At 42.6% G+C, this 23,817-nt stretch overlaps 3 protein-coding genes and 1 long non-coding RNA gene across 5 annotated transcripts; 3 read left to right on the forward strand and 1 right to left on the reverse strand.

The window, feature by feature from the left end:
- Positions 1-3,022: 3,022 nt before the first annotated feature.
- LOC119269907 lies at positions 3,023-6,670 on the forward strand. The gene is made up of 6 exons (XM_037551840.1): positions 3,023-3,192; positions 5,264-5,397; positions 5,495-5,554; positions 5,629-5,679; positions 5,798-5,892; positions 6,565-6,670. Exons 2-6 carry the CDS (start codon positions 5,275-5,277, stop codon positions 6,566-6,568), a joined length of 333 nt encoding a protein of 110 aa, XP_037407737.1. The 5' UTR covers positions 3,023-3,192; positions 5,264-5,274; the 3' UTR covers positions 6,569-6,670.
- A 382-nt stretch (positions 6,671-7,052) lies between these two features.
- LOC119269898 lies at positions 7,053-9,598 on the forward strand. Its single transcript, XM_037551832.1, has 10 exons — positions 7,053-7,203; positions 7,319-7,638; positions 7,725-7,812; positions 7,913-7,975; positions 8,070-8,290; positions 8,398-8,469; positions 8,565-8,678; positions 8,803-8,949; positions 9,065-9,347; positions 9,429-9,598. The coding sequence occupies exons 1-9, from the start codon at positions 7,185-7,187 to the stop codon at positions 9,245-9,247; spliced, it is 1,227 nt and encodes a 408-aa protein (XP_037407729.1). The 5' UTR covers positions 7,053-7,184; the 3' UTR covers positions 9,248-9,347; positions 9,429-9,598.
- A 1,812-nt stretch (positions 9,599-11,410) lies between these two features.
- LOC119284496 lies at positions 11,411-16,002 on the reverse strand. 2 transcript variants are annotated; one of them, XR_005139098.1, is made up of 7 exons: positions 15,845-15,952; positions 14,762-14,833; positions 14,616-14,663; positions 14,428-14,526; positions 14,230-14,333; positions 11,732-14,134; positions 11,411-11,652 (listed from the first exon to the last, which is right to left on the reverse strand). XR_005139098.1 is itself a non-coding variant. In XM_037563690.1 (6 exons), exons 1-5 carry the CDS (start codon positions 15,980-15,982, stop codon positions 14,241-14,243), a joined length of 450 nt encoding a protein of 149 aa, XP_037419587.1. In that variant the 5' UTR covers positions 15,983-16,002; the 3' UTR covers positions 13,624-14,134; positions 14,230-14,240. The 2 variants fall into 2 exon arrangements, 1 of the variants encoding a protein (XP_037419587.1); XM_037563690.1 differs by lacking the exon at positions 11,411-11,652 and having other exon boundaries at positions 13,624-14,134; positions 15,845-16,002.
- Positions 14,251-16,153, forward strand: LOC119284616. The gene is made up of 3 exons (XR_005139126.1): positions 14,251-14,352; positions 15,781-15,900; positions 16,037-16,153. It is a non-coding gene; the product is annotated as an uncharacterized LOC119284616 (long non-coding RNA).
- Positions 16,154-23,817: the final 7,664 nt, after the last annotated feature.

Consider the following 23,817-nt stretch of genomic DNA (forward strand, 5'->3'; position numbering starts at 1 on the left):
TGCCCACGCCACGGCCCCGGCGCCCGCCCCCAAGAAGAGCCGCCCGAAGGCAGCCGGCCGTGGGCCTCGAGGGGCCGCCAAGATCGTCGGCTCGTCCCCGGCCGTGAAGAAGCCGCGGAAGAAGCCCCCTGCCGCGGCCGCGCCCCCGCCCGCCACCGTCGCCGAACCTTCTCCCGCCGCGCACGAGGTGCTCGAGGAAATGGCAACCCCATCCTCATTCATGGACCTCCTCCAAAACGCGGAGGTGGACCTCGGAGCTCCGCCTCTAGACCCCTTTAGGGTTGGAGACGACTTGGAGGAAAAGGAGGAAGATGAGGAGGATGAAGGGGATGACGAGGAGGAGGTGGCCGAGATAGGGGTGGAGGCATTCACCGCCGCTTCCCGCCCACACGCTCGGTCGACAAACTACACCGAGGCGGAAGATGTCCTCTTGGTTCGTGCTTGGGCAGCTGTGGGAATGGATGCTACCACCGGCACCGATCAAACCGGTAAACTCTATTGGCAAAGGATCGAGGGCGTCTATTGTAGGATCAAGCCGAAGAATAGTGGGTTCATCCATCGCACATTCCGATCGCTTCAAGGCCGTTGGGAGTTGATCAAGCCCGCTTGTTCTCGTTGGAGTGCGGCCATGGACCAAGTGAGGGATGCACCACCTAGTGGAACCGTGGAGAGTGACTATGTAAGTACATATTTCTTCACTTTTTTGATTATGTGTGTGCACTATGCTATTGATGGGTTCTTATGTGATTTATGTGTGGTTGATAGGAGACAATTGCCGGCTTGAGGTACAAGGAGATGGCCGCTTCCAAGGGCAAGCCATTCCCATTTAAGCATGTTTGGTCAATTCTTCAAACCTTTGACAAGTGGAAGTTGAGGGATCAAGAGACCGCACCCAAGAAGTCGGCAATGCTAAGGATGGACGATAGTGAAGATGAGGAGGAGAGGAACGTGGGCAAGCCCGAGGGAAACAAGAAGGGCAAGCTAAGGGTGAAGATGGAAGAAGAGGCGTCAAGCCTAAGGGAGAAGATGGACCACATGATAAAGGCAAGAGAGGAATTGACAACGAAGACATTGGAGATGAAGCTTCTTATCACCGAGAAGAAGAAAGAGGTCAAGCTTGCACAAGTTGAAGCAAAACGTGAAGAAGCAAAGCGCAAGGCCGAGTTGGAGGAGAGGATGATCAAGCTCAAAGAGGCAAAGGTATGGAAAGAACTCATGGTGGAAGAGAAAGAGCACATGATGATGTCCAAGAAGGACATGGATCAAGACCAATTGCAATGGTGGAAGGACTACAAGGAGGACATCACGGAGAGGAAGAGGATGTTTCGTGTTGCGTCCTCTACTTTTCGAGGTGACACTCCGATGAGTAGTTGTGGTGATGGCGGTGTGTACGACTTCATCGGTGGTGATGGACATGCTTGATGGAGCCCGCTTGTGGTCTAGGAGATGGCGCCAAGGTGCAACTTTTGGTGATGGTGCCGATGAGAGGAGGAAGATGATGATTTTGTGATGTAAACTATTAAACCATGCATCAATGATTGTCATTTGGTAGTTTGTTTGGAAGTTGATTGTGTTCTTGTTGTCATAAATTGTGAGATGCCAAATGATAGATTTAAAGGTTGGGGTTGAGGCAAAGACTAGAACCCTCAAATCCAACCCTTAAAACAGTTTACGGGTTGGGTTTGAGGGTTCTAGTATTTGCCCCTGTTTTTCAACCCTTAAAAGTGTCAAAAAGTGGCACTTCTCAACCCTTAAAAGTGCTTTGAGGATTTGAGGGTTTGAGGGTTCTACTAGTAATGCTCTAACCCCCGTGCCACCCAGAAGGATCCGGTAAGATTCAACTTTTTCCTTCTTTTATTATTATTATCTTTTCTTCTTCATAGTTCGATGAATTGCTTGCAAATACGTGAAATTTTTCTTCAAGTCGATGATTTTTTTTTAAAAAAATTGCACATTTTTTAAAACCATGAACTTTTTTCAATTTGGTTGAACTTTTTTCAAAATCCATTAACTTTTCTTTAAATTCGTTGAACTTTTTTCAAATTTGATAAACTCTTTTTCAAAATCAATGAACTGTTTTCAAAATCGAAGATTTTTTTTCCAAATTTGATGTTTTTTTCAAAATCGGTTAACTTTAAAAAAATTCTTAATTTTTTCAAATTGATGAACTTTTTTTCATGTTCATGATTTTTCTGAAAATCCATGAATTTTTTTGAAACCTAGAATTTTTTTGTTCTTTGTGATTTTTTTCTGTTTTCTCTCAAATGTCGACGTGTACATGGGCCAACCCACCAGCGCCGGCGCGTGGGTGCCGGAAGCGCCCCCATAGTGGTATCCTAGTAAGACCAGCTGCCTCCAAGTTGGGCCCATAATTTGTATATTTCATTTTTGTTGTGGGCCTCTGCCCTGTTTTTTTTTTTGAACTGTAAGAAATTGTTCTTCCATATGAGGTTGTCTCCAAAGTTTACAAAATATGATTTTTTGGGGGGAACAATTACATCGTTTACTAGTTGGCTAAGTAAAAACCCCGAAGGTTCATTGGCCCAACTATCGTCACAACTATTATAAAAATTGAACTTAGCTAGCTCATGAGCGACAAAAATTGCATCACGAAAAGAATGCTTAAAGATGACCTTCCCTATTAACCACAAAATATGAGTTTGTGTAGTTGTGTTCTACTCCCTCTGTCTCATAATATAAAAGCGGTTTTTACACTACACAGATGACCTTATTCCCAGGTTTATTATGAATGTGTATGGTCCTCCTCGAAGAAGAATATTTATAGTCCTGCATATCCAGAGTTATGAATACGGATTTGCTATTTTACAGTCGACTGTTTTTCAATTCGTTGACATTCAAATCTCTGTCCGTTCGATCTCGCGTTGAGATTCACGCTCGGTCCTGTTTGCTTTGTGTCGGTTTTTAGGTCGGGTTTTTTTTATCGGGCGCGGTTTTTTTGTTTCCGCCCATTTTCCTCGGCTCCTCCTCGCCCGGCCGGGTACTGTTGGCTTTTGTCGTTTTTGAATTTAGGAGCAGGGTGTCGTTCCCCATTTCCATTCCGACAAGGCAGAGGGGAGAGGTCGAGCGGCGGAGGAGAGGAAGGCGATTCCTTGTGTTCATGGCGATTTCGAGCTCATCCACGGCAGGATACTGACTTCTTCCTCTTGTTTCTCGTCGTCCGCGGCTGCTCTGGTTGGTTGTCCCCTCTCTCGCGCGCTTTTTGCCCGTGGTTTTCGTGCCTTTGTAGTTTCAGATCTAGGTGATTTCGCGTATCCGCGGGCTGCGCATGTTGCTGTCGCGGTGTCGCCTTTGGGGTGTGCGCGTGAATTTCTGGTAGGAGCCTGGAGTGCGCCACGGGCAGTTTTCGCCGTGATCCCGTGTGTTGTTGTTGTGGTCTCACACGAAATCCCTCCCCCCTGCGGTTGTTTGGTTCTTGTTGTTGATGTGTAGGTAGGCGTAGAGGCTAGTTTTTCTGCAGTTGATGCTGAGGTAGGCGTTGTAGGCGTTAGTTTTTAGCGGTGGATCCCGTAGCTTGTCCCTGAATAGTTCCTGTTTGTAGCCCCAGAATTTTGTCATGTTAGTCTCGTTTTCTACCATGTTGTTGCTCATCCCGGATGTTTTACTGAACATCTCTATGTATTTTGCTCCTTTTGTTGTGCATTTTCCTGAATTTCGTGCTTGTTTTTTAGTGTTTTCTCCATAATAGGAAGTGTATGTAAGATCAAGGGTCTGCAGTGGTATGCGCATGAAGTTCTGCTGTGCATTTTGTCTACCTTCATCTCTGTGCAGTTGACCTATATGCATCTCTATGCTGTAGAACTTCACTGCTTGCTTATGTGCCTCATGTAGCTTTGCTGTACTTTCTTCTTTTTTAGTTAATATTGTACCCCTTGCAGTATTTTGCCCAGTGTTTATGTTGTCATAGTTGATGTGCAACTTGCTCCCTAATTAGTGTGTGGGTATTGTATCCTTTGGCCTTTGTAAATATTGTATCCTTTGGCCCTGTTCTAGTCTGTAATACCCCTCTTGTTCTTCACTATGCATGTGTAGTAGCACTGCCTTTCTTCTTAGTGTGATTGATATTGTATTTTTTCTTAATTTTTATTTGATGTATCTCTGACTTAGACTGTACTTCCCCTAGTTTTCTTTTGATGTAGTTGTATGCCCGATGAATTTTTGTAATGTATTTTTTGAAGTTCAGTGTATTTCCCTGGAGTTTTACACTGTAATTTGTGTGGGTGAGGAATGTAATTAACCATATGGCTTACACTGCAACTAACCATAGTGCTTACACTGTAAATTAGCAGAGTTTTCCACTGTAACTAACCATATGGCTTACACTGCAACTAACCATAGGGCTTACACTGTAAATTAGCAGATTTTTCCACTGAAACTAACCATAGGGCTTACACTGTAAATTAGCAGAGTTTTCCACTGTAATTAACCATAGGGCTTACACTGTAAATTAGTAGAGTTTTTCACTGTAATTAACCATAGGGCTTACACTGTAAATTAGTAGAGTTTTTCACTGTAATTAACCATAGGGCTCACACTGTAAATTAGCAGAGTTTTCCACTGTATTTTGTGTTGATGAGGACTGTAATTTGTGGTTTGGGCTTAGCTTGTATTTTTCATAAGGCTTACGCCGTAATTGAGTAGAGTTTTACACTATAATTTTTGTTGGTGAGGACTATATTTGTTGTAGGGCTTACAGTGTAATTGTAAAGTGTATTTTTCCTGTTGGGCTTACACCGTAAATGAGTAGAGTTCTACAGTGTAATTTGTGTGGGTTGGGACTGTAATTGTACAATGTATTTTTCCTATCGGGCTTAATCTGTAAGTCAATGTAAATTCGGCGTGACTTGTCCTGAATTATTTCTGTAATATGACGCAAAATTACAGTGTAATTTCACTTTATTTTTTTCAGTGGTGTTACAGTGTAATTTCGCCCTTAATTTACTGTGTAGTGGCTCTGTAGTTATGATGCACTTTTACAGTGTAATTTTACCCCTAATTACAGTGTATTTTCGGCCATAATTTTTGTACTGCTATCTGCTGTTTTTTAATTTCTGTAAACTGATGCTCTTTGATTCACTGTAACTTTTACCTACAATTTCTTTGCGTTTTGCATTGTAGTTACTATGTGACCCCATATTTTTTTGCAGTGTTTTTTCCTCTTAGGTTAATGCTGTAAATTTGCATAGGTTTGACACTTCCACTTTAGTCTCTTTAATTGAGCCCCATTTGCTCTCTTGTTTTTCAGCTACTAACTCAATGGGAAGACTAGGGAAAGCCTGTCCCAAGGATGTCCCGCTTGTTTCTTCAGTTGAGAGTGCTGATTCTTCAAAAGAACCTTTCGTGCCTAACGATTTTGCTGATGATAATGTTATGTCTTTGGTAGTTATTTTTGTCTTATTATCATATCTTTTTTTTCTTCTCATTTTTCCTTGCATTAATACTATTTGCTTATTTGTCTGAACTTCTTCTTTGTCAGAATTCTTCTGGTGATGATGAAGAGCTTGGCAAAGCACTTTACAATTTCTATGTGAAAAATGTAAGTGTTTGTCTGATCTAGTTTTTTTTCTTATTCTTTTGTTGGTTTGATGTTTATCTATTTGTTTTGTGCAGAAAGTCAAGCACCTGAAGAGGAAATTGTCTTCTGTTAGTAGAAGGAATGTTGTAAGTCTCTTTTGCTCTTCTCGTATTATATGTTCCATGTTCTTTTGCTAGGGATTCCCCCCTGTATCTTCAATTTATTTTGGTTTATTAATGTATTTCTTATTTTATTTTTTTGTAGAGGCAGAAACGATCTTCTGATTTCCCTGTTTGTTCGACGTTCACTCGATACTCTGGAAAGTTCTTCTCGGGAGTTGTTGATGGCATGTGTTCTAGGTACAAGGATGTTATTCAGACGTATGGCATGGGTTGTCTCCTTAATTTTGTCCGGATCGAGGTTCCTCTTAGGCTAGTTAAGTGGCTTGCATCTAGGTTCGACGTTCCTGCTTTCGAGTTTCAGTTGAAAAGGAAATTCATACCCTTAACTAAGTATGATATCCATGACATCCTTGACCTCCCAGTAGATGGTGAGCCACTTGTTTCAGATCCTGAGGCTGGTCGTGATTTTATCCTCTCTCATTTCAATCTTACTAGTATCCCACCAGTGTCCTTTTTTGCCAACAAGCTTAAATCTGTAGAAGTTGATTTGCTTGATGAGGACGTCTTCATTTGTTTCATGATTGTGGCTTTCTCTACTTTCCTTTGTCCCAACTCTAGCTTCAGTCCTAGTCCGAAGTACCTCCACATCTTTCAGGATTGTCAGTCTGTGCGTTCCTATGATCTTTCTAGTTTTGTTTACGAGTGGCTTTTGAGTAGCATCAAAAAATTCAAGGATGCTACTAAAGTTGCCTCCAAAAGATCAGTGACCTTCGGTGGATGCCATTATGCATTTGCCGTAAGTTTTCTTTTTTCTTTTCTTTTATTTATGTTGTCCTTAATCTGTTTGAATGTTTATTATTTAGTTTAGTGCTAACTTGTTTTTGTTTTGTTATGTGTTTGTTTTTGTAGGTAGCTTACCTTGATCATTTGAACTTTGGGCTTCAGTCTGTACCTGATGTGAAACCTCGTATGCTTGCATGGAGAGGCAACAAAGTCAAGCAATTTGCAGAGCTTGACCGAAACAACAGTCGCTCTTTTGGAAAGAGGCCCCTAAAACGTCCATATGCTCCAACTAATTTGCAGGTTATCTTCTTTTTCTTTTCATGTTTTGTTGTTATTTTTAGTTCATTGTTTCTTTATTCATCCATTTTTACTTTTATGTTTTGCCATGTATTTACTTTTGTTTTTGTTTCAGGGTTCTGTTGAAAAATCCTCAGGCAGTAAGAGTTTTGATATTGGCCCTTCTAATGGTTCTTTTGCAATGAAAGTTCAAAGAACTATTTGCCCTCACTTTGGATCTCAGGTATTTTGTTGTGGTTAGATTGTACTTTTCTGAGCATTTTAATTGTTGCTTTTTGCTGATTTTGTCTCTTGTTCAGACTGCTCTTGAAGTCATTGAGCTTGCTCAGACTAGAAACCAAGACAAACCTAAGATATTCATTGATTGGGCAGAGTCTCTTGTTTTAAATGTTCTGGAATGTGTGTTGAATTCATCTATGCCCAAAGTGTCTGGAAGCGAGCATTAGTCTATGAGCAAATTCTCTTTTGGTTAGTTCATAATCTTTTTCTTTTTTAGTTGCATGTAGCTTTTGTATTTTTATCTTCATTGTTTTAGTGTTATTTTTGATTGCTTGTTCTGCTTGTCATTTATTTGTTTTTGTAGGTAACAAGTCTGTCTCATTTCATTCTGCTATCGCCAATGGTGTTTTTGCTAAATCTGATGGTATTCCAGAGGTTGCTATATCTGATGCTATTCCGGAGGTTGCTAAATCTGATGTTGCCCCAGAGGTTCCTACGTTTGATGCTATTCCAGAGGTTGCTACATCTGATGGTATTCCAGAGGCTGTTGTACAGCAAGAGAGTCGTCCTGCGGTCACTCCAGATGTCGTTACTCCCATTGTCCCTCTTGTTGTTATCTTTGGTGGTTTAGATAATCCAGTTGTTCTATCTAGCTCTTCAACACCTGCTAAAGTGCATAATGGGGTGTGCATGTTCTTCTTTCTTAGGATGCTTTCTTTCTAGTTTTTTTCCTTGTTGTAGCTCTTTCATTTTTTTTGTTTGATTTGTAGGCTGTTGCAAAAGAAGGTCCTGTTCCAGTATGCGCCTTGTTTTCTGAAGTTAAAACAAAAGATTCAATTGCTGCAGTTCCTGCCAAAGGTTCTATATGCACTTTTTGTTTTGTTTATTTTGCATATCAGTTTCCTCTGTATCTTGAGTTGCTCTGTTTTCAGGTTGTGCATTCTTTTCTTATTTTCAGGTATTTCTCCTTCAAAGTCTAAATGTGATATCACTGATGTCGATTCTTTCGTGTTGCTTTCAGGTATTTGTTTTAGTTATTGTTTTCATGTTCTTTTCTATTTCAGGTATTCATGTGCTTCTTTTAAGTTGAATTTTTGTTTTTATTCTTTGTCTAGATGGCCCTGCTAAGGATTGTAATGAGAAAGATGCTGCTAACGCTTTTGGGATTCCTTCCTTTGCCGAGCTTAATCGTGCTCTTGGTATTCAGTCTCCTTCTAATGTCTGCAATTACACCCCAGTTCATGCTCATGGAAAATCTCCTATGGAAGATACGAATTCTTTTAGAGACCTGTCACCCCTTGTTCCAATTCGCTTGTCGCAGTATTTCCGTAATGAGGTTAGTATTTCTTTCTCCTTCATCTTTGTTTTCTTGCATTTTAGTCTCTAAATTCATCTTTATTTGTTTTGTTTGATTTTTTTCTCAAGGGTTTTTTGTTTCTGTAGTTGGGTGATGTCCAGTGTTCTCAGTATGTTGCCTACAGATATCTGAAGTCGTTTAATTCACCTAATGATGAGGTTTGTTGTTGTATTTCCTTTTTTATTGTCGTCTTGTACTAATTTTTTTAAATCTTTAATTGATTCTCTGTTCTTTCTTATTCCCTTTCTTCTAGGATTGTATTGTTATGGTTAATGTCGATCACTCTGATTATTCAAAGCCAACCAATCATGTGAACTTATGTTCTCCTGATGTAATCTTGCAAACTACTCCAAAAGCTGTTGTGAAGGTGGTTCTTACTTTCTGAATGTGTTTAGTTTTTTTTTTCTTTTTCTTTTCAATAATGCATTTATCTATTTTTTTCTAGCTAGTTTTTTGAAATTTTATTCAAGCTTTTTTATCTTTATCTGCAGCTCAATGAGGCAGTAGTTGATGTCCATAAAGTTGGTAGCTCAAACTTTGCAGCTAGGTGTCAAGAGCTATCTAGATCAAATGATGTTACTTACAACAAGCTGCACAGTTTTGCTGCCCCTGCAACAAGTTATCGTAATCCTATAAAGGTATAGGTATTTCTTTATTGGTTTTAACTTTTTAAATGCTTGTATTTTGTTTTCATTTTTATTCTTTTTCTTTATGTGTCTGCTTTGTTTGATCTTTTTCCTTCTCATTTTACAGGTTGCTAATAGCCCGGAATTAGAGATCCTGTCAGACACGCCTGTTGTTTCTAGTGCTCATCTTCTAAGGTTCCTGCATGTTCGAAAGGTGCTCCATCATTTCAGCCCCTTGGTGGTTCTACAACTAGTTCTTCTGCAGCTCATGTCCCTCGTAGAATTGTTGTCCCTGGTAGATTCAACTTAGATCCTTATGTTCCTCAAGTGAATCGTTATTCAGTTACTGCTCAAGAATGGCGTAATCATCTTGCAATGGTTCAGATTGCAAGTCATCCAGAGTGGTGCAAGTAAGTTTTCACCATTAGTGATGTTTTTTGGTTTTTGTATGTTCTTTTTTTATGATCCTGATCTTTTTGTATTTCTTGTAGGTACGAGGCTATCCGACATGAAAGAGCTTACTGTAGTTATCGTAATCTTTCTTCACTACAGTTCAAATCTCGCGTAAACAATTTCTTGATCTTGTGTGTGTGTCGATATCTATTCAATGAAGCTCACCCTTCCGTTTCTAAGAAACATTTCTTCTTCTCTTACATTGGTGTAAGTAGTAATAAGCTTCTGTTGCATTTCTTGCTGTCTGTATTTGTTAGTTTTCTTTTTGACTTAGCATTTATTTTTTCTCTTGCTTAGGAAACAATTCTGGATGGTACTAATGCTGAGATTGTTGGTAATGCTTTCAATGGTGCTAATAGCGCTTTTCCTATGTGGAGAAGCAACATGGTAGGTGCTGATTAATATCATAGTTTTATTAAGTCATATTTTTGTGCTTAGTCTCATGTAGCTTTCTACCTAGGTTTATGATGTGTTGTTTGTTTTTGCCAGCTGTACTTCCTTATTTGTAGGTTCAGTCATTGGTTTTCTTTTGTGGTTTGCTTGAAGGAGAAACTGTTTGTCTTCCTCGATTCATTATATGGCGAGTTCTCCGATTTCCACCTAGCCATTCATGATCCGATTGTAAGTTTTTTCTCTGGCTTAATGTTCCCTCTGCAGCTGCCCTTTTGGTTTTTTTCATTAGTTTTATGATTTCTCTTGTTTCCTGTGTTATTTCAGGTTAACAACTTCATCAATCTATGGGACACATATGTGACTCCTATATTGAGGAAGCGTATTGACTTTGAAAATTTCGACATTGTGTATCCTGCGGTCCCTCAGCAAAATAACACGTATGTCAAGCAGTATCTCTATACTCATGGCTGCACTTTACCTTTTCTATTGCTTCTTTCTTTGTATTTTTATTTTTCAGTTTTGATATGTGGCTTAATTGTTGTTGCTCATTATTCTTTTTCAGGTATGATTATGGTGTTTTCTCTGTTATGTACATGAAGCACTGGTCTCCTAGGACTCCAATTGGCAATCTTTTTACGCAAGCTGATATAGATAACATCAGGATCAAGCTCGCAAATGAACTTTATTTCAGCCATTTCAACACTGCTGACAAGTCTCTTGTCACAAACTTCTTTGGTGACGTGAGTGTAGTCTCTGATTTTTTTTATTTGTTTTGCCTTAGTCATGCGTTGATTGTTTATATCTTCTAAGTGTTTTTTGACTAATGTATGACTTTTGTGGCAGGTGCAGAACTAGATAACTTTTTCTATCTTCGGTGGTGATTGAGTGTGAAGGTTTTCCTTGGTGGTCAACTGCAGAGTTTTCTTGATGGTCAACAAGTCTGGAGATGCTTCGGTCTTTTATTAGCTTCTATAGTTTAGGAATGTGTTGCTTTTGACCCAACAATATTATTTGGTGCAAGATTGTTCTAGGTTAATGTACTTTTTGGGCTGACGAGTTGTATCCCTACCTTTGTAACAGTTCAAGACCCTTTGTTATTGGGATTATTTTTTCGCATGTTTTTTTATAGTTTTATGTTGCACTATATTGGTTCATTTAATCAATTTCTAGACCCTTTTCTTGGCTGAAATGATTTTCATGCTGTCTATTGATTCGTACGTATGTTGTAGTCTTTTTTTCTATTGATTTGGCTACATCAAGCTTACATCTGGTATTAAGTAAGTTCTCTCCTCATTATCTACTTTTATCAGTATATAGTAATTGTTTATAGCTACTTTCTACAGTTTTACTCCTTTTTCATTTTGCTTTCTTTAATATTTTTTTGCCTCGTCTTGTTTGTTGCAGTGTTGCTTTATAGTTCTAAAGTTCTTGTGGAAACTTCCAAACAAGCATATCTTATGGCTGTCTATGAAGGTATTTCAATTGTCAGCTTTTTCTTGCTGCATTTTCTTGTCTAGTTTACTTACTGTATTTAGAAGTTTACTCAATATTCTTAAACAAGTTGAATGTTAAACTTTCATCCGTAAGGCACCAATGATGCACAAAATACATGCCTCATAAAGTAGTCTTTTCAAATGCAGTAGGTCGCAAACAATGCTTGCCCTCTTAGTACAAGTCAAGTATTTTTGTTCATAACCATCTCTTATTACAAGTCAACTATTTCCTTTTCCTTGTCGTCTTCCTTGCTTGTCCTTTCTGTCTTATCCTATGTCCTCCTCAGATTCTTGTCCCCTAAGCCTCTGTTTGTTGCTGATTCGTCCATCTTCTTCTTTCCTCGGTTCCTTTCCTTGCTGTCATCCTTCTCCCCACCTGCATTTTTTCTTGTTATTTTTAATTTCTTGAATTAAAGTAAGTGTAGCATAGGGGTACAACATGATTATTAAAATACCTTTCTTTACATTCCTAGGGTTCGACTGCTTTCGTCTGTTGCTTCTGGGTAGATTGTATTGCTTGTCAAGGTTGCTGCAATTCTTGATAGTGTGCTTTTGTGACCCACAGTGCGAGCATTTGTAGAACTTGTTCTGCTTTATTGCTTCGCGAATAGTTAGCATCCTTGGCCTACCCTTTGTTTTGGCTATATCTGGGTCTTGTATTGTCAGTGCCGTGGTTGTCCCCTCTTCACCCCATGTTGTTGGTATAAAAGTGACTGTTCTTGTGGTTACACTCTGACCCTCATCTCCAGTTTCTTCTTCATCATCCATTTCTCGCAATCTTTTCTGTATCCTGTCCAATTCTCCCAGCAGATATTCATACTTCCTCTTCTTCTTTGAAGCTATTGATGCCACATGCACCAATTTCCTTGCTAACACATTGTACCTTAGTGTGGAGTTCTCTACTGCAACAGCTGGTGTCTTTGTAATATCGAGCTTGTAGTCATTTTTCCTCCATCTGTCAATGATGTATTTTTCTGGTATCTTCTCGATGTTGAGATGGATCATTACTCTTAGTATGTGTGAGCACAACAGTCCATCTTTCTGGAATGAACAACAGATGCAGGAGTACTCTTCTTCGTTCAGTCCAATTTACACTAGGTATAACCTTTTCCGGCGTTCTTTTACAGGGTAGTTCTCAGCTTGGGTAACTATGTAGTATTTGTCTTTTTCTTGCTCAAAGACAAGCAGCCTTGTTGTGTCTGCCATTTTATGCTGGAATTTTCTGAATATTCCAAGGTTGTACAACTCATGTGCTTGCCTTTCTATGTTGTATTCAACCAGAAAGCTTTGCTTGCAACCTTCTTGTTTCTAGAAACATGATCACATTCTTCTTCCTTGTCATGTACAACATCAAGAATCCGGTCATACTCTCTCAAAAAGCTGGTAGCACTGAATGTAGCTCCAACCCCTTTTTTGAAGAGGGAATTTGTTCCTTCACTTCTTGCTGTAGTTTGTATGAATGGGAAGAATTTGTCCTTGAAATACACTGGTATGAACTTTTTCCTGTTTTCCCACATGTCGATGAAGTACTTTATGTCATGAACTTTGTACTTTTCAATCATTTCTTGCCAGTGTGTTTCATATTCTTCCACAGTCAAAGAGTTGTCCACAATGTCCTGGAAATCTTCATATAGGCCTTCGTTAGCTTGGAAACATGGCCCAACTTTCTCCTCTGCCTTTTTCTTTATGTGAAACAAGCAGCTCCTATGGATAGCATTAGGAAAGACTTTTTCAATTGCTGCTTGCATAGCCTTGTCCTGATCTGTAATGATCGATATAGGATGCTTGCCTCCCATAGCCATTAGGAATTGTTCAAACAACCAAGCAAATGTTTCTTTCGTCTCGTTGATAATGAAGGCACAAGCAAACAAGTATGTGTTGCCATGCAGGGATATTCCAACAAAGGGTGCAAACGGTAGGTTGTATCTGTTTGTCAGGAATGTAGTGTCGAAACTGATGCAATCACCGCAAATGTAATACATCATTCTTGACCTAACATCTGTCCAGAATAAGCTTCTCACTTTATTCTCTCCATCAAGCTCAAACGAGTAGCAAAACCTAGGATTTTTTGCTTGCTTCTTGTTGAACATTTGCACTACTTCCATCATGTCAGAGTTTGTGATATCTCTGTTTATTGTTGCTGCATAGTTAGTCACATGCTTCTTTGTGTAGGGTAGTTGAGCCATTCCTCCTCTCAAATAAGCTAGGACAGCAACAATCCTTCTTGTTTCTAGGTTTGTATGCTTCAAAACCCGTATCAAGCACTTCTCTTCATCTGACATGTACTTATGTGACCTGAAGAATCTACTGTTTGGTGTTAACTCATGGTTGTGTTCGAGTTGTTGTCTTGTAATTTCCCAAAAACCTCCTTTCTCTGATATGACCACCACGACTTTACAATCAGTTTTAGCAATGATTGTACTTTTTCTCATGGGTACAACGCTTTCTGCCTCTATTTCTTTTATCTTGCCCCACTTGTTGCACTTCATAGTGATCCTTGTCACCTCATTGTTCCTCTTTTTGCTTGTTGTTCTGGAGATTGCTACAGTAGCCACTGAAAAGCCTGCTAGTTTTGAGTAGAAATTTATAGATTCTTGAGCTTCTTCTTTTGTTTTGAATTGCATGCCTAAATGTGGCTTGAAATTACTGTTGGTGTTCATCAGATTGCCTTCTGATGCAGCATCTTGTTCATTTTGTAGGAATCTCTCAACGTCTTCTTCATCGAGGAATCCATCATCTCCGTCTTGTTCAAGTGAGTGTTCTGGTTCTTTTATTTCTCCTTCTTCATTGCTACAGCATGTGCTTAACTTTGTTTTAGCTGCTGCTCTTCTTATGTCAACATCCTCAGGCTCCTGCAACTTTAGGTTTTTGTGTTAGTTTTTTTCCTGATGTAATGTCTCAACTTTCTCATATGTTCATCGTTTGTTCTTTCTAAAGTTTTTGTAGTATGTACCTATTGCAGATTCATGTTGTAGAACAGGCCTGTGTCCATGGATTAGATTCTCCTCCACCATCTTCACTTGCTGCCACTTCGTGATGCAAGTCTCCCTCAAATGTCTGCAAAGTTTTTGAACAGGTTAGTGTAATGAATGTTACTGCGTTTCCTTTGGTATTTTCTTGTAATTCTCATTCAGCAGATATCCTTGTTTACCTTGGTGTCTATTGTTGTGGTGAAACTATCATCTGCTTTGGTCCTGGAGTTTTGCTCAATAGTTCCCATAATTTTCGTCGATGCATCTCCTGAATGTACCTGCATGGTTCATCCCAACTTATAATTCAGACTTTTTCGGTATCATTTTGTGCAGTAGTTGATTTTTTGTATTTCTTTGATTTTTTTACCTTGTATATAATGTCAGATTGAAGGAGGGCAGTGAATGAAAATGTGTCCTGTAGCATAATCATGTTAGCATTTTTTTTCAAACTTAATGAACAAACAAGCTCATGCAGCATAAACGAAGGGGGAAAGTTTAGCTACTGCATATTACATTGAGTATCAGTTCTTCCTGTGATAGTCTCAGTAGGTCGTCTTCAGCTAGTGCCCTCATCGTGCTCCTGTCCTGAACCCATTTTAAAAAAGTAGAATGTCAGTGTTAGCATAATCATGAGCAACCAAGCGTTTTTTTAGGAATAGAATGTGAGATGCAGGTACTTTCAATGTTCCATGTCCTTTTTTGTTTGTGATTTGATTATTTACTCTGGAAGATCCTAGTAGTTCCCTTTTTAGAAGCACATGCATTTTGCAGTAGTTTTTTCACTGGAAATTTCCTGGAAATTACAAGTTACTTACATCAGTTTTTACTGTGGGATTTTACTGGAATTTTGCATTGTAAAACATTGTAATTACACTGGAAACTACTTACAGTAGTTTTTTACTGTTGGATTTACAGTGTGAAAACATGGTTTTACACTGGAATTGCATTGGAATTTACAATAGAATTTAATAGGGATTTACACTGGAATTTGTGATATTTTCACTATAAATTGTTTATTTTCCCACAGTAATTGCATTGTAAAACATTGTAATTACATTGGAAACTACTTACAGTAGTTTTTTACTGTTGGATTTACAATGTGAAAACATGGTTTTACACTGGAATTGCATTGGAATTTACAATAGAATTTAATAGGGATTTACACTGGAATTTGTGATATTTTCACTGTAAATAGTTTATTTTCCCACAGTAATTTACTAGGGATTTGCACTGGTAATTGTGTTATTTTCCCACTGTAAATATCTGTGGGATTTTACACTGTAAATCATGTTTTCACAGTGGAAATTTACACTAGAATTTACCAGGGATTTTTCTCTGGAAATTGTTTATTTTCCAACTGTAATCTTCTGTGGGATTTACATCTGCTTACACTACAATGTAAATTATCAGCTACTTACACTACAATGTTCTAGGGATTTATACTGCAATTTTGTTTTTACTGTTCCAATGTTTTCAATGTTAATTTCTAGGAGAACAGCAGATGTTAATCTATCTTCTTTTTGTTGATGAAGGAAATTCCTCCATGATCTGTTCATGCGAGAGGTGGAGAGAGAAGTTGGGACTTTTTTTGCTGACCTGTGGATCCTGTTGCTGATTCCTCTCTGGCGATCTTCTTTCTTGCCGCTCGTCGGGTACAACATCTTCTTCAACTCTTTTCTGATTTGTGTTTGACCTCCCTTCTTCTTCTACCCCATCGCCCATGGCGGCCTCCATGTTCTCCCTTCTTTTTCCTCTTCCCCTTTCTGATTCGCTTGTCTGTGTTGTTAGGTGAGATCTGTCCAGTGGTTTGCGGGAGGGGTTTGGCCCTTTTTCGTGCGTTGCAAGTTGGGCACATGTTGTGTGGGCCTGGAGGTCGGGGTAGGTCCCTGATTTTTCTGGAGTGGGTTGTTGTCGAGGGTTACCGGGTCAAGTATTTTCCCCGACCCGTTTTGGCTGATCTTTTTCCGCTGTTGGCTGTTTTTGTGGCTGTACAGGTGTCATCTGTTCATTTGTTAGGTTTTTTTGAATGTTATTGAAATGGAAAACACTCAAATGTCAAATAGACAGTCCCTATGAATATGCTTCCGTTTAGAAAAGGAGATATTTTGGGAGTTTGGGTAGGCAATTATGAATAGAGATCATCATCCATCAAATGTGTACTTCTACACGATCCTACTGCCCTGACCGACCGGTTATCAATCATACGGCGGTTGGAGAATTCGTAGACCGTAGTCCCCCGGTGGGTCAAGTTGTATTCGGCAATTGTGGGACTTGTTGGAAGCAGATTCTTTATCTGGGATATCAATCAATCAAAAGCCGCCTCAGAGACGAATATCAATCAAAGTGTTAGGTACTCTTGTATTTTATCCATGATTTACTAGTGAACTTCGTCAAAGAAGAAGAAACTGATGTGTCTGTTGCCAGTTACCCGACAAGATGTTAGTATAGATTAGCAAAAGAGATCGTGCGTTGCAACGGGAGAGAAAACATAACACACGCTCTTAACTCAACAACCATCACTCAAGACCACAATTGGTCCATCTCCTTTATTTTTGCGAAGCATCATATTTGTGTTGCCGCTTATCCTCATTCTCATCCTCGCCGGCGATGGCCTCGGTGTTCACAAAAAACGTGTGTTGAATATGGTTAATCCTAAGGCGTCTCTCTCTCCCTCTCTCCTCCCTCCCTCTCTTTTCCTCTCTCTCTCTCTCTCTCCCTCTCTCTCTCTCGCGCGCGCGCACGCTCACTTTCTCTCACTCTCGTGATGGGAAATCTGTTGTTATCCCCTGCGACATTTTTCAGAGGTATGCATGTGTAGTTATCGATGTTTTCTTTTCCGTATATGGTTATAGTGGGGTGTTTATTTGCAATCCGGATCGCCGCCGGTATGAAAAAAAAACAAATCTTGCGCTATAAATTATAAGTTTGCTTCCATAACAATATTTTAAAAATATTTAACAGGTAAAATTAACATCATATTTAGATTCCACATATTTTTCTAATAAAATTTCATATATAATATGTTAAAATCGAAGTTACGGTTTAAAAGATACAAATAATTTAGAAAATCATTTGGTTTGACTCAAATATATTCAAAAATAATATTTAAAAATACTTAACAGGTAAAATAATCTCATATTCATATTCTACATATTTTTCTAATCAAATTTCATATATAACATGTTTAAATCGGAGTTACAGTTTAAAAGATATGGATGATTTTTAAAAAACATTTGTTTGACTTAAATATGATCCGCGGATGAATTACCTAAAACATCAGGGGGTTCGAAAAATGTAAAATAACGGTTCGCGTGTGACTTAAATCCGGACGGCGGGTTGATTTCAAAAAAAGACAGGGACTTTTGTGTAAAATATGAAAATAACGATTCGTTTTAATTTAAAACGGGACTGCGGGTTCAATTCTCTGAAATAGAGGGTGAGGGAGTCCTGGATTAGGGGGTGTTCGGGTAGCCGGACTATACCTTCAGCCGGACTCCTAGACTATGAAGATACAAGATTGAAGACTTCATCCCGTGTCCGGATGGGACTTTCCTTGACGTGGAAGGCAAGCTTGGCGATGCGACATTCAAGATCTCCTACCATTGTAACCGACCCTGTGTAACCCTAACCCTATCCGGTGTCTATATAAACCGGAGGGTTGTAGTCCGTAGGCAATCAACTCCATACACAACAATCATACCATAGGCTAGCTTCTCGGGTTTAGCCTCCTTGATCTCGTGGTAGATCTACTCTTGTACTACCCATATCATCAATATTAATCAAGCAGGAGTAGGGTATTACCTCCATCGAGAGGGCCCGAACCTGGGTAAAACAAAGTGTCCCCTATCTCCTATTACCATCCGGCCTAGACGCACAGTTCGGGACCCCCTACCCGAGATCCGCCGGTTTTGACACCGACATTGGTGCTTTCATTGAGAGTTCCTCTGTGTCGTCGCTTTTAGGCCCGATGGCTCCTTCGATCATCAACAACGATGCCGTCCAGGGTGAGACTTTTCTCCCCGGACAGATCTTCGTCTTCGGCGGCTTCGCACTGCGGGCCAATTCGCTTGGCCTCCTTGAGTAGATCGAAAGCTACGTCCCTGGCCATCAGGTCAGGTTTGGAAGCCAAAACTACACGGCTGACATCCGTGGGGACTTGATCTTCGACGGATTCGAGCCACAGCCAAGCGTGCCGCACTGTCTCGATGGGCATGATATAGCTCTGCCACCGAACAGGGCCTTGGAGGCCGCACACGCATCGGTTCCGACCATTGATTCGGAGCCTACTGCACCGATCGAGGATCAGCGGTTAGACGCTGCCTCAGAGGCTGCGATCTCAGAGGCGATTGAGCTGAACTCCAGCCCCGCACTCCGCATGGCCCGTGACTCCGAGGAGACGGATTCCTCTCCGAGCTCCGAGCCCCCCGCGCCCCTGCCGATCGAATCCGATTGGGCGCTGATCATGGAGTTCACCGCCACGGACATCTTTCAGCACTCGCCCTTCGGCGACATCCTGAATTCTCTAAAGTCTCTCTCTTTATCAGGAGAGCCCTGGTCGGACTGCGGTCAGCAAGGTTGGGATACGGACGACGAAGAAATTCAAAGCCCACCCACCACCCACTTCGTAGCCACTGTCGACGACTTAACCGACACGCTTGACTTCGACTCCGAAGACATCAACGGCATGGACGACGATGCAGGAGACGAACAAGAACCAGCACCTGTAGGGCGCTGGAAGGCCACCTCGTCATATGACATATATATGGTGGATACTCCAAAAGATGGAGATGGCGATGGAACAGTGGGGGATGACGCCCCCAAGAAACAGCAAAAGCGCCGACGTCAGTGGCGCCGCTCTAAATCCCGCCAAAGCAAAAACAGTGATTCCGGCACGGGAGAAATACTACCCCGGATAGCGCCGAAGAACACCCACCTCAGCAAAATTCGGCACAGGAAGATGGAGAAACCAGACCTCATGAAAGAGTGGCAGACCGAGAGGTCGAGGATGATAACTATACGCCTCCCTCCGAAGCCGAGGCTAGCCTCGATGACGACGAATTCGTCATACCATCAGACCCCACCGAACAAGAGCGTTTTAAACGCAGGCTTTTAGCTACGGCAAGCAGCCTCAAGAAAAAGCAGCAACAGCTTAGAGCTGCCCAAGAATTGCTAGCTGATAGATGGACTGAAGACCTCGCGGCCGAAGAGTATGAACTCGAACGCCCCTCCAAGAGTTACCCGAAGCGCGGGCCGCTACCCCGATCAGAGGAGGAAGCACCTACATCACCAGCGCATGACATGGCAGACCGGCCACCTCGCGGCCGCGACAAAGAGGCATGTCGGCCCTCCACCCAAGCCATGCCCCGACGCTGCTCAATTAAGGCACGGGAAAATGCGCCCGACCTGCGAGACATACTGGAGGATAAGGCAAGACAAATAAGATCGATCTACGGATCGCGCAGGCGCCCTACGGCATGTGACAATGATCTTCACTCCGGATACAACAAATCCGGCCGGGCCGAACACAACAGACATAGCTCTTCCGAGCTGCATCGTGATATAGCCCAGTACAGAGGCGCTGCACACCCGCTATGCTTCACGAATGAAGTAATGGATCATAAAATCCCAGAGGGTTTCAAACCCGTAAACATCGAATCATACGATGGCACAATAGACCCGGCGGTGTGGATCGAGGATTATCTCCTTCACATCCACATGGCACGTGGCAATGATCTACACGCCATTAAATACCTCCCGCTCAAACTTAAAGGACCAGCCCGGCATTAGCTTAACAGCCTGCCAGCAGACTCAATCGGTTCTTGGGAGGACCTGGAAGCCGCATTCCTCGACAACTTCCAAGGCACTTACGTGCGACCGCCGGATGCCAACGACTTAAGCCACATAATTCAGCAGCCAGAGGAATCGGCCAGACAATTCTGGACACGGTTCCTAACAAAGAAAAACCAGATAGTCGACTGTCCGGACGCAGAGGCCCTAGCAGCCTTCAAGCACAACATCTGCGACGAGTGGCTTGCCCGACACCTGGGACAGGAAAAGCCGAAATCCATGGCAGCCCTCACGACACTCATGACCCGCTTTTGCACGGGAGAAGACAGCTGGCTAGCTCGCAGTAACAACTTATCAAAGAACCCTGGTAATTCGGATACCAAGGACAAAAGTGGCAGGACACGTCGGAATAAGCAAAAACGCCGCGTTAACAGCGACAGCAATGAAGACATGGCAGTCAATGCCGGATTCAAAGGCTATAAATCCGGTCAGCGGAAAAAGCCATTCAAAAAGAATACTCAGGGCCCGTCCAGTTTGGACCGAATACTCGATTGCTTGTGCCAGATACATGACAGCCCCGAAAGGCCAGCCAATCACACTAATAGGGATTGTTGGGTGTTCAAGCAGGCAGGCAAGTTAAGGGCCGAAAACAGAGACAAGGGGCTGCACAGCGACGACGAGGAGCCCAAGCCGCCGAACAACAATGGACAGAAGGGCTTTCCCCCACAAGTGCGGACGGTGAACATGATATACGCAACCCACATTCCCAAGCGGGAGCGGAAGCGTGCGCTATGGGACGTATACACGATGGAGCCAGTCGCCCCAAAGTTCAACCCATGGTCCTCCTGCCCGATCACTTTTGATCGAAAGGACCATCCCACTAGCATCCGTCATGGCGGCTTCGCCGCATTGGTTCTCGACCCAATCATCGACGGATTGCATCTCACAAGAGTCCTCATGGACGGCGGCAGTAGCCTGAACCTGCTTTATCAGGATACAGTGCGGAAAATGGGCATAGACCCCTCAAGGATTAAACCCACAAGAACGACCTTTAAAGGCGTTATACCAGGTGTAGAAGCCAACTGTACAGGCTCAGTAACACTTGACGTGGTCTTCGGATCCCCGGACAATTTCCGAAGCGAAGAGTTAATCTTCTATATAGTCCCGTTTCGCAGTGGCTATCATGCCCTGCTCGGACGAACCGCATTCCCAAAGTTCAATGCAGTGCCGTACTATGCATATCTCAAGCTCAAGATGCTAGGCCCTCGAGGAGTAATTACGGTCAACAGAAACACCGAACGCTCCCTCCGTACGGAGGAGCATACGGCGGCTCTCGCAGCGGAGGTACAAAGTAGCCTTCTCGGGCAATTCTCCAGTCCGGCCATTAAAAAGCCAGACACTGCCAAGCGCGCCCGGAGTAACCTACAGCAGGACCGCCTGACACACTCTAAGCAAGCGTAGCAATGCGGCCCCAACCCCAGCGCTCGCAACATAGCGAAACCAGCACCTCGCGTACATAACTACGCCCTTGAAATACCATGGGCATAGGGGAAGGGGCACAATAACGGCACGCCCAAAATACGGCTTAAAACGTACCAGGGGCTGCCGGATTCTTTTTTTTATTATTTTTCTTATTTCCAGGACTCCATACTTCGGACGACCTGTTCGGCAATTTGACTGCCGCACAAACGATGCAAGATCCAGGGAGGCAGACAAGCCATGCCGCATTATGGAACTCCCAGGTGGTCTCTGTTACGAGCGGTATACCTGTTTTAAATACAATTCCTCGGCCTGCCCCTGGTCAGGACATACTGAATAGTCCAATATCTTTTGCTTACCGCGCTATTTGTATCGTTCGGCTTTGATAAATAGCCCCTCTATAAACAATGCATAGCTTTTTGTCTATTTTTTTGCATTATAATCTCTTTTATATATGTTCATTAATGACATGTTGCACCCGTACACTGTGGTACGACAAATACGCCAGGGGCTTCAGTACCCTTTGATATGGTGTGAGAAGCCCGTACACTTTCACAAGTGCGGCACCCCGAACTTATAGCACTATATGCATCGGCTCCGAATCATGATTTGGGTCAATAGTTGGGTTTGCCCGGCTCCTATGTTTTGGTGCCTTACGTTCCGCTATATCGACTAAGGTAGCACTAGGAAAACCACTACGAGTGTGCCCCGGTTGAGCTGGGTTAAGCACCTCAGTGGAGAAAGCTAAAACTGACTGTCATGATGAGACGAGAGACCGGTCGCTATTCGAGAGGTTTTTCGAGTCCCTAAAGACTTATGCCGCTTCGAGCGAGGAGCTGGATAACCCCAGCCAAGGCGTGGATAGCGCCCCGAACTCGGTCTTCCGAACTAGGGGCTTCGTCGAAATTTAAAATTATAAAGTTCTATGGCTAAGTGAGAGTGTTCAAGCATTATAGTCCGATTGCCTGGTTCGTCGTGCTGAGCGCCTCCCTCGAAGGACCCAAACATGGGAAAAAGAGCGCACAGGTTTATCACCGAACACCCCAGCACTAGTGGCATGGGGGCAGAAGCCGACGACTGGCCATCTCTCAATTTTTGATAAACGGCCGCACAGAAAATAATATTTTAAATTCAATAAGCATTGCTTAGAGCATATGAACAAGTTTTCAGCGCACAGGATAAAATCGAGCGAGTTCATTCAAAAATTACATCCTTGGTACATTCATCCGCCACAAGGCGGGCACCCGCAAGAACATCCTTATAGTAGTTCTCGGGCTTGCGATGCTCCTTCCCCGGCGGCGGCCCGTCCCTCACAAGCTTCTCACCGTCCAGCTTCCCCCAGTGCACCTTTGCACAGCCAAGGGCCCTACGGGCACCTTCGATGCAGACAGAGCGCTTGATGACCTCGAGCCTTGGACAGGCCTCCACCAGCCGCCGCACCAGCCCGAAGTAGCTCCCAGGCAGGGCCTCTCCGGGCTACAGCCGAAATATGAAGCCCTTCATGGCCTGTTCGGCCGCCTTGTGGAGCTCAACCAGTTGTTTCAGCTGGTCGCTCAAGGGCACAGGGTGTCCGGCCTCGGCATACTGAGACCAGAACACCTTCTCCGTCGAGCTGCCCTCTTCAGCTCGGTAGAATGCGGCAGCGTCGGATACGCTGCGGGGAAGATCTGCGAATGCCCCTGGAGAGCTCCGGATTCGGGTAAGTAACAAGTAGTTTACTTTTATATTTCTGCTTTGCATGAAGAATGCCTTACCCGTTGCTATATTTTTCACCTCCTCCAACTCTTGGAGGGCCTTTTGGGCTTCAGCCTTGGCAGACTTGGCAGTCTCAAGGGCCGCCGCGAGCTCGGACGCTTGGGTCTTTGACTCAAGCTCCAAACTCTCATGTTTTTTCATGAGAGCCTGAAGCTCTTGCTGCACCTCGCCGACCTGAGCCCCAAGTTTCTCTCGCTCGGTGCGCTCCGTGGTCGTTTTCTTTTCGGCCTCAGATAGCGCCTGCTTAAGGGTCGCCACCTCAGTCGTGGCCCCTACAATAAGTAGTACAATCCTGTTATTTTTTGCAATCGCGCCTCTCTATAGGCACCTTTTTCTGTAAGGTATTTCTTACCTTCTTTCTCCTCGAGCTGCCGCTTGGCAAGGCCGAGCTCTTGCTCGGTCCGCCCGAGGTCCTGTTTCAGGACACCCACCTCCGCAGTCAGTGCGGCGGTGGACAGCAGCGAAGCCTGCATACGCATATTGACTCTTTATTGTTAGACTCCTGCGAAATTTAATAGATCCTCGATTCGGCTTTTCTTTCCGAACGC

Source organism: Triticum dicoccoides, chromosome 1A (genome assembly GCF_002162155.2).
Source record: "Triticum dicoccoides isolate Atlit2015 ecotype Zavitan chromosome 1A, WEW_v2.0, whole genome shotgun sequence".
Classification (NCBI taxonomy): domain Eukaryota; kingdom Viridiplantae; phylum Streptophyta; class Magnoliopsida; order Poales; family Poaceae; genus Triticum; species Triticum dicoccoides.

Coding starts and splice junctions, on each gene's coding strand:
- LOC119269898 (XM_037551832.1), top strand. Junction 8,470..8,564: donor TTAATTCACCTAATGATGAG/GTTTGTTGTTGT, acceptor CCTTTCTTCTAG/GATTGTATTGTTATGGTTAA. Junction 8,950..9,064: donor GTTATCGTAATCCTATAAAG/GTATAGGTATTT, acceptor CTCATTTTACAG/GTTGCTAATAGCCCGGAATT.
- LOC119269907 (XM_037551840.1), top strand. CDS start 5,275: ATGGGAAGACTAGGGAAAGCCTGTCCCAAGGATGTCCCGCTTGTTTCT. Junction 5,398..5,494: donor ATGATAATGTTATGTCTTTG/GTAGTTATTTTT, acceptor CTTCTTTGTCAG/AATTCTTCTGGTGATGATGA. Junction 5,555..5,628: donor ACAATTTCTATGTGAAAAAT/GTAAGTGTTTGT, acceptor TGTTTTGTGCAG/AAAGTCAAGCACCTGAAGAG.
- LOC119284496 (XM_037563690.1), bottom strand. CDS start 15,982: ATGGAGGCCGCCATGGGCGATGGGGTAGAAGAAGAAGGGAGGTCAAAC. Junction 14,834..15,844: donor ATCAGCAACAGGATCCACAG/GTCAGCAAAAAA, acceptor AAATGGGTTCAG/GACAGGAGCACGATGAGGGC. Junction 14,664..14,761: donor AGGAAGAACTGATACTCAAT/GTAATATGCAGT, acceptor ATTATGCTACAG/GACACATTTTCATTCACTGC.